Source organism: Setaria italica, chromosome II, assembly GCF_000263155.2.
Source record: "Setaria italica strain Yugu1 chromosome II, Setaria_italica_v2.0, whole genome shotgun sequence".
NCBI classification, from domain to species: Eukaryota; Viridiplantae; Streptophyta; class Magnoliopsida; order Poales; family Poaceae; genus Setaria; species Setaria italica.
The window spans coordinates 43,802,037-43,810,716 of record NC_028451.1 but is presented as its reverse complement, the minus strand read 5'-3'; the positions used below and the strand labels follow the sequence as shown (position 1 = coordinate 43,810,716).

Below are 8,680 nucleotides of genomic sequence, written 5' to 3'. Positions count from 1 at the left end.
ACCTCCTACCATGGTGTTTGGATTAGTTGAAATAATCGTCCCCTTAGCAACAGGTAGCTCTGATCTCAACATGGCATATAATATCACCTCCTTTCCAACCTGAAGCAAAAAATTGGCACTTCATATGATGGAACCACTATAAAAAATCAGAATTATAAAATTCATATGTTGGATGAGAAGATTACATATGATGGCACTTCCTCTAATTATAGGGAATACAAATACCAGGCCAAACACTATAGGTAACATTCATGGATCTAAATGGGTTAAAACCATCAGTAGCGAATCCAAGACGGATATTTCGGCTATCTGCAGCAAACTCTTCATTCTTTTCATCAAAGTCTTTCCATAGTGGTGAATCTGCAGGATGCCTTAGAAGACCATCTTTTTTTCGGCCTTCATCATGCCATCTAGTTAGACTTGCTGTTTTAGAGGACAGAAATAACCTTTGGAGACATTTCTTTATTGGAAAGTAACGAAGAACCTTTCTAGGAACCTTATATGTATGTCTTCCATCTAGACTCTTCCTTATCGATTTCCACCGTGAAACCTTGCATCTTGGGCATGAATTTAAATCTGAATCCTTCTTCCAATACAGAATGCAATCATTTTCACAAGCATGAATACTATTATACCCAATTCCTATTGACTTCACCAATTTCTTAGCTTCATGAAAATTTCTAGGTAGTGTTGAACCCCCAGGGAGTGCATCATTAAGAAGATCTAGTAGCAAGTTGAAAGATCTATCGGTCCACCCTCCAAGGAGTTTGAGGTGTAGTAATCTGACAAGGAAACGCAGTTGTGTATATTTCTTGCAATTAGGATACAACTCTTTGCTATTCTCTTCTACCAATTTTTGAATGGCAACCAACTCAGGACAAGGTTCCAGATCAGAACTATTGTCATCAAAATCACCTCTACCATCTAAACCAGCAGCTAAGTCTCTAAGCAAACCAGATATGTCATCATCCTCATTAGACTCCTCTATAACCTCAACACCTTCAAAGTTGTCATGATTCATGGAGATAGGTTCTCCATGTAAGTTCCATGTCGTGTACCCTTGTAGAAACCCATCGCATATCAAGTGCTCTCGTATATCACTTGCCTCTCTCCAAAATGAGTTAACACACTTTCTACAAGGGCATAATATCTTGTTGCCTACTGCTGAATTCCTAAATGCAAAAGCTAGGAAACTATTCACTCCTTGCAGATATTCCTTGGTGTGCCTACACGTAACTTTTTATATCAAATCCCATGAACTGATAGACCATTTTAGTGAATGTGAAATAATTGTGACATACCTAGCATCATTGTTGATCCATGTTTTATCCATTGAGATAAAGTGACTTTCACACTAAATATTTTCACAGAGAATACAACTACACAGCACATCAAAAGCTTAATTCAAATCAGTAAGAAAGGCACTGACAGTAAAGCATATGAACTAGAGAAACAAATTCATACCTTTATACAAGCTCGTTTACTCCAATACTTCTAGCTACTGCCTGATAGTTTCCAAATGCTTGTAATAATATAGCAACTCACTGTTTCAAGAGAATAATAACAGCTGCTTTAATAGAAAGAGAGAAAACCTACATTCTTTTTCTATGTGAAAAGACTAGTAAATGTGCTTATTGGTGTTATTATCAGTTATATCAGTGTGAGTGCACTAAATAACATGGAATGTTACTTGTTGAATTTGAGGACAAACATGCCAAATAAAAAATCATCCATACATGATGAGATCTAAGGCACTTATTTCAAATTTAGGGCTTGAAAATTACCTTAAAATCCTAAAATTTTTCCTTTGGTCATGATAACAAAGAAAAGGGTTGCATCACTTATTTTTGTGCAGCCATATTATAACAGTGTCGAAAAATAATATACAACATATAACCATTGTCATTAAGAAAATGATCTAGATCACATAGTTTGGTCAGATTGTGTTACTATAATAGTCAGATTGATCAGTTAGAATTATTTGTGTGTACAAACTAAGTTTCTGTTTCCAGTAATAAGTGATGAACATATATAGCAAATACAATTGAATGCAAAAATATTTGGATGCACATATAGATTTATGTTACATAAGAAATACAAAATAATAACAGCACATCTATATTTAATAAGCGGCAAACTCTATCAGTATGTTAGGTTGTGGTTTTTCTCATTGAAACGTTGCAAACCACTCCACTGAATGTCAACCCTGTGAGTGCATGCTAGCTTTTCTATTTAATAACTTCATTTGTGTGGAAAAGTTTGCAGTATTTGTGGAAATTAATAAACTGTCCACTCAATTAGATGGTTCTACTCAGGCATTAACTTTAATTAATTTATTTTTTGTTCATTTCAGGTGGAGGAGGGCTTCACCATGACAGCGGAGGAGGTCGTAGGCAGGTTGAACTCTGCATTATCACATCTGCAGCATAGCAACTGCAATGATACTGAAGAAACAGGAAATTGAGTAAATTAAATTAAAGGCATCAGAGTGCAACACAGTGGATATATCTAGGTACGAGCAAGCTGAAGCATCAACACCGATGAATAATCCACGATGACTTACATGTGGAGGGGCGGCGCTGTTAGGCGGCGGCGGTCTGCGGGTGGAGGGCTGGCGCAGGCCGGCGGGTCGGAGGCGCGCCGGCGGGTCGGAGGGGCGGCGCCGGTCGGCGGGTGGAGGGCCGGCGTAGGCCGGCGGGTTGGAGGCGCGTCGGCGGGTCGGAGGGGCGGCGCCGGTCGGCGGGTGGAGGGCCGGCGCAGGCCGGCGGGTTGGAGGCGCGTCGGTGGGTCGGAGGGGTGGCGCCGGTCGGCGGGTGGAGGGCCGGCGCAGGCCGGCGGGTTGGAGGCGCGTCGGTGGGTCGGAGGGGTGGCGCCGGTCGGCGGGTGGAGGGCCGGCGCAGGCCGGCGGGTCGGAGGCGCGCCGGCGGGTCGGAGGGGCGGCGCCGGCCGGCGGGTGGAGGGCCGGCGCAGGCCAGCGGGTCGGAGGCGCGCCGGCGGGTCGGAGGGGCGGCGCCGGCCGGCGGGTGGAGGGCCGGCGCAGGCCGGCGGGTCGGAGGCGCGCCGGCGGGTCGGAGGGGTAGCGCCGGCCGGCGGGTGGAGGGCCGGCGCAGGCGGGTCGGAGGGCGCAGGTCCAGCCGGCGCAGGAGGAGGCACGCGGGAGGCCGATTTGGAAGAAGAAGCGGGTGAAGGATTTTTTCTAGGTGGCGGCGGGCGTGGGAGGAGATTTTGGAGGATTAGGGTTTGCCACTTCTGACCGGTGGGCCTGGGTAAAAATGTTGCGCGGGTTGGGCCGGAAAAACGCGGGAGCGTTAAGTTTAGGCCTGCGTGGTACATGTAAAAAAATATAACGACGGATGAGTGGATGCCATTCTTGGGCTGTACCGACCGATGATTCAATGGTACATGTAAAAAAATATAACGACGGATCATGACTTGTAAAAGCCTTAAGTACCGACCAATCATTTGTCGAGATGCGATACCGACCGATCTTTCATCGTTACTTCTGCACTTATATCGTCGGATGTCCGACGGTAATTTTGGGCTGTGGTATAGTGTTTGTTGAAAATTAATTTAAGCTTGTAAATTCTACATATATATTTTTATGAAAAATTCCACAAAAGGCTTCATGAATTTGTAGGTGATTTGAATGCCATTTTATCAAAAGAAAATGAGGATACATGATTCACAGGTTATTGTCATGCAAGTTAGGTTACGGAAGTATATCAAATAAATAAAAAAATTAAACCAATACCAAATAAAGAATTTAAAAAAATATGACATCATATGAGAAATTTTCTCCCAAAAAATTTGGCTTTTCCGCTCGGCCTTCTACCCCATAGCGGCTCAGGGTGCCTAGCTGCCTGCAATCCCCGGCACACGCATGAGCGGGGTAGGAGGGCGGCGCTGCTGACGAGGCCCTCTGCCACGCCGCCGCGGGTAACCCCTCGCTCCTCGTTCACAGACGGGCCAATGAGGGATAAGCTCAAGATCTCCATGGCCTCCAGGACCCAGCCGGTGCCCAGGAATTTGAGCATGAGCGCCTGGAACCGGCCGAAGCCGAGCCGCGCCAGCACCTCGTTCGTCGCGTACGTTTGCGCCGCGGCTCCAGCCTCCCGCCATGCCTGCCGAGTGCCGCCTGTCGGAGCCAGGGAGGCGCCGGTGGGAGTGGGAAGGAGCGGAGCCGGGAGTGAACGGCGATGAACACGGCTGATGAGAACAGCCGAACAGGTAGGCTGATTTGCTTGCCAATCAGCAGCGGTCAGCAATGATGTTAACGACCTATGGGGCCCGGCCGGCCCGGCCCGGGGCGGCACGCGTCGCCATCAGCAGCAGTTTTTTTTTTTGCTCTCAAAAAAAAAAGCAGCAGTTTTTTTTTGTATTTGTAGACAGCAACATGTGTTTGAATGTTTTTTTCGCACGTCTGAATATTGTATTGTTGTATCCCGTTCTTTAGCGCGTCCAAACATCTAGCGAGACGCTCATATTTTACCAGAAAATTGCTTTAAAGTCACGTAGGACACAACTGAAAATGCAATGGAAAATGACAAGTGAAAATGCAATGAAAAACAAGGAGGCAACCACCCAGCCAATAAGGATACTACTCCACGCAGGAAATCACGGGACGGGACTCTGCGGAGTCAACGGCTTCCGTTCTGCTCTGTTCATCGCCCGTCGCCACTCTACTGTGCCCCCGGCCGGCGCCGCGGCGCTCGTGTGCTCGCCCTCCGCCCATGGCTAGCGAAGGCGAAGCGGCGACGCACTACACAACGGACGACGCGCTCACGCGCGTCGGCTTTGGCCGGTTCCAGGCCCTCCTGCTCGCCTACTCCGGTGTGGGCTGGGTCGCGGAGGCGTTCGAGATAATGCTGCTCTCCTTCGTGGGGCCGGCGGTGGAGGCGGAGTGGGGGGTGTCCGGCGCGGAGCAGGGCCTTATCAGCAGCGTCGTCTTCGCCGGGATGCTCATCGGGTCCATCGCCGGAGGCCTCATCGCGGACAGATGCGGCAGGAGGTACCACGAAAATCTGAACCTGCATTGTTTCTCAAGCGTACCAGTCTGCAGGATTTCTCTTCCCTTCCGTTCCTCGTGTAGTTTCCTAATACGCGTCTCTCGTTCCAAGACAATTCATTTCGAGCGGTTTAAGAAATTGGTGCAGGCATGGTTTTCCATTTTCCGTTGCTGTTTGAAACTGTACCAATTCACGCACTGATTTGAATCCTTCTTATGATGAGCGGGTAGATGACTAAACCCACTGAACCTTTGACTGAACCTCCTAATGAGCAATTTGGAGCCATTCGACAAATTTGTGCAAAATTGTTCCAGTAGTAGGAAAATTTTGTCCCAAATGAGCATATCATTTTGTTGAATTCAATCTACTTGGCAATAGTGAACTTAATAGCTTACATTTATTTGTTACTGTCTTTCCAAGGATGATGCTACATCTTATGATACAATGCGTGCTATTTCCAGGACTGGTTTCCTTTTCACCGCAGTGGTCACTGGCATATTTGGTTTGCTCAGTGCCTTCTCTCCCAACTTTGCATCCTTGCTCGCCCTTCGCTTTGTTGCTGGTCTAGGATTGGGTGCTGGCCATGTGCTCTCAACTTGGTTCATAGAGTTTGTGCCCGCTGCCAAGAGAGGTACCTGGATGGTTGTTTTCCATTGTTGTTGGACTGTGGGAACAATCTTGGAGGCTCTTCTTGCATGGGTATTTTGCTTTCAATCAATTGCATTTTAATTTCCTCTAAGAAAAGATGCAGGAAAATTAGACATTACTCATGTGCTTGCAGGATTTTACAGTATAGTGAGCATCGTTATCGTTACCTTGGCATCATATGTTCTTAATGCAGGCTGTCATGCCAGGACTTGGATGGAGGTGGTTGCTTGCATTGTCCTCGGCACCATGCTTTGTCCTTCTCATTTTCTTTCCTCTAACACCTGAATCGCCAAGGTATCTTTGCTCAAGAGGTAGAACAATGGATGCTACAGTCATCTTGGAAAGAATAGCAAGAATGAACCGAGGGACTCTCCCTCCTGGAATACTAATTTACACCCCAGAAAAGCATGTTGACAACAATCTTGGTACTTCTGAGACAGCACTTCTGATTGCAGAAGATAATGCTGGAACTGAAGACGACACAAGTTCCAAGACCAGCGGCATTGTTGCATTTCAGGCACTTTGGTCATATGATCTGTTACAATCAACTTTTCTTCTTTGGTTCCTCTATCTTGCTAATTATTTTGCTTATTACGGAGTAATTTTGCTAACTTCTGAACTAAGCAATGGTAAGAGGAGGTGCACATCAGCAAGAACTCATTTGATGCAACCAAATAGTATCAATCTTTACAGAGATGTGCTGCTGACCAGTTTGGCAGGTATAATTATTCTATGAATAAGTTTCTGTATCATTCATCTTTTGTTGATTCACCAAGATTGGGTAAACTATATGTTACCAGTCTAGATGAAACTGCTTATTTGCATGCTACTTGTTTTTTGGAAAATGTTCTTACTCGAAAATAAAGTATTGAAGGTTTTTCCCTTGTTTCTAGTAAAAGCATGAGCTCACATATTAGTATTGTCACGATGATCTGTACACACTGTAGAATTCACTGGTAGAGAACTCACATTCCATCCAACGTTTTTTTCCGGTTATCTTTGAACCCGGGACTAAAGGGTCTTTAGTTCCGGATCAAAAATGAACCACCGACAGCCACTAATGGGGGAGCTTTAGTCCTGGTTGGAAAGACCAACCGGGATTAAAGCCCCCCTTTAGTCCCGGTTGTAACGGCTAGGGGCTGAAAAAAATCTGGCAGGACGTCTTGTCCCGGTTGGAAACACCAACTGAGACTTGGGGGGGGAGGAGTGGGGTCTCGGTTGGTATTTCCAACCGTGGGACAAAAGGCCCTCTCTCTCCACCGGTGGCAGGCGTAGCGCTGCCTTATCTTCTCCTCACGCAGGCCTCTTTCTTTTCTTCTTATCTTCTCTCCTCCTCTCCCTTTAATTTCTTCCAGGCGGAGCTGGCGGCCGGCCTGCTAGGGGCGGTGGGTCGAGTGGCGGCCGACACAGGCAGGCGGGTGAGCGGCGGCCGGCGCGAGCGGTATGTGGCCAGTCCTGGATGTAAAGAGAGGGACTTTTTATCCCGAATAGTTAGTCTCAATTGGTTTTTCGGAATCTATGTCCCTTACCAACTGGAACTAAAGGTGTTTTTCACCGGTGATTATTCAGCAAAGGTGGAACATGGTATATTATTAATTTTGTAGGAAGAACTTGGTGGTCCAAAACTTCGTGCAGTGATGAGCTTATCGTTTCTGTTTCTGGAGGATGATCGCATTCCACGAGTCCCAAAATAACAACAACAGCAACGTAATTTTATAAAATAATTGACCTCATGTACAGACATTATAGTGTCAAACCACTGAAATGCTTCCATTTCCATAAGAAAAATAAGCAAATATAACTGAAAATATAACTGAGATGTTTCATTTTTTAACAGAAAAACCTTGCTTTACTTGATGACAGAGTTTCCTGGCCTGCTTTTGGCGGCTCTACTAGTGGACAGGATTGGTCGAAAAACATCCATGGGAGGCATGCTTTTTATGTGCGGTGCTTTCCTGGCACCTCTTTCTGTACAGTTGGGAGAAGGGTTAGTAACCACCCTTCTATTCTGTGCCCGGACTTGTATCATGGGGAGCTTTGCTGTTCTGTATGTTTATACGCCTGAGGTCAGTAAAGTACTTGCAATATACTGCTTCATTTGCTTCTCGTAAATAAACATATCAGTTGCCATCCTTGGTGTATCCTTGAAATTTTGACACACCCAACAAGTAGTTCTATGAACAATTATATCTTGTTGGCTGGGTAATATGTGACTCAACATCATAATATAGCTTGCCGAACTTCTGTTCTGCCACCTTAAATTTTAGTACCAAAATATGGATAGTTCACATTATTGCAATGGATCAGCTGTTTTACATGGCTGTCGCAATATAAAATGTAACAAACAACCTCTCCTCCCTTTTGTGTCACTACTCTGCAGCTCTACTCTGCGTCTACTCGGAACACTGGAGTTGGGATCACTTCTTCCCTTGGTCGGATTGGCAGCATAGTTTCACCTCTCGTTACCCTTGGCTTGTTAGAGAGCTGCCATCAGAAAGAAGCTGTGTTTGTGATGGATTTGGTGCTCTTCCTTGCAGGAGCCACCTGCGCCTTCTTCCCTCGAGAGACCAAGGGCTGCCAAATCCAGTGAGATTTTGGACTCCATATGGATGTATGCTCGCAAATTATAGTCCTTACCATTGCAGCACGTTTACTATGAGGTTTACTTTGGTCTATTTGAAATACAAGGTGATTGTTGTACAGATATTTCTCAAATATATATAATATAAATTATTCTACCTTTCAGAGGATCACCGAATGTATTGCCTTGGTGCTTTCTCATATTTTACAATAGTGTGGATCCTTGAACTTGTGAGTAGCACAATTAGGTCCAAAATGTATGTAATCCAAATGATTTTGTGATTGGAGATGACATGGCACCTTGACTTAACCTGATCCATCATGTAACCACACGATCATCATCGATGGCTAATCAGCAGCTATCAGCAATGATGCAACAACCAATGGGGCACGCGTCGCCATCGTAGAAATTTTTTGTGTTGTAGATGTGGAAAGCGACATGTGTT

The 8,680-nt window shown here is 45.7% G+C and overlaps 1 protein-coding gene across 1 annotated transcript; it reads left to right on the top strand.

Annotated features, from left to right (window-relative positions):
• The first annotated feature begins 4,628 nt into the window (after positions 1-4,628).
• LOC101779805 (organic cation/carnitine transporter 7) lies at positions 4,629-8,544 on the top strand. The gene is made up of 5 exons (XM_004958031.3): positions 4,629-5,008; positions 5,468-5,705; positions 5,848-6,373; positions 7,518-7,720; positions 8,035-8,544. The coding sequence occupies exons 1-5, from the start codon at positions 4,731-4,733 to the stop codon at positions 8,242-8,244; spliced, it is 1,455 nt and encodes a 484-aa protein (XP_004958088.1). The 5' UTR covers positions 4,629-4,730; the 3' UTR covers positions 8,245-8,544.
• Positions 8,545-8,680: the final 136 nt, after the last annotated feature.

Coding starts and splice junctions, on each gene's coding strand:
- LOC101779805 (XM_004958031.3), top strand. CDS start 4,731: ATGGCTAGCGAAGGCGAAGCGGCGACGCACTACACAACGGACGACGCG. Junction 5,706..5,847: donor TGGAGGCTCTTCTTGCATGG/GTATTTTGCTTT, acceptor TTCTTAATGCAG/GCTGTCATGCCAGGACTTGG. Junction 6,374..7,517: donor GCTGCTGACCAGTTTGGCAG/GTATAATTATTC, acceptor ACTTGATGACAG/AGTTTCCTGGCCTGCTTTTG.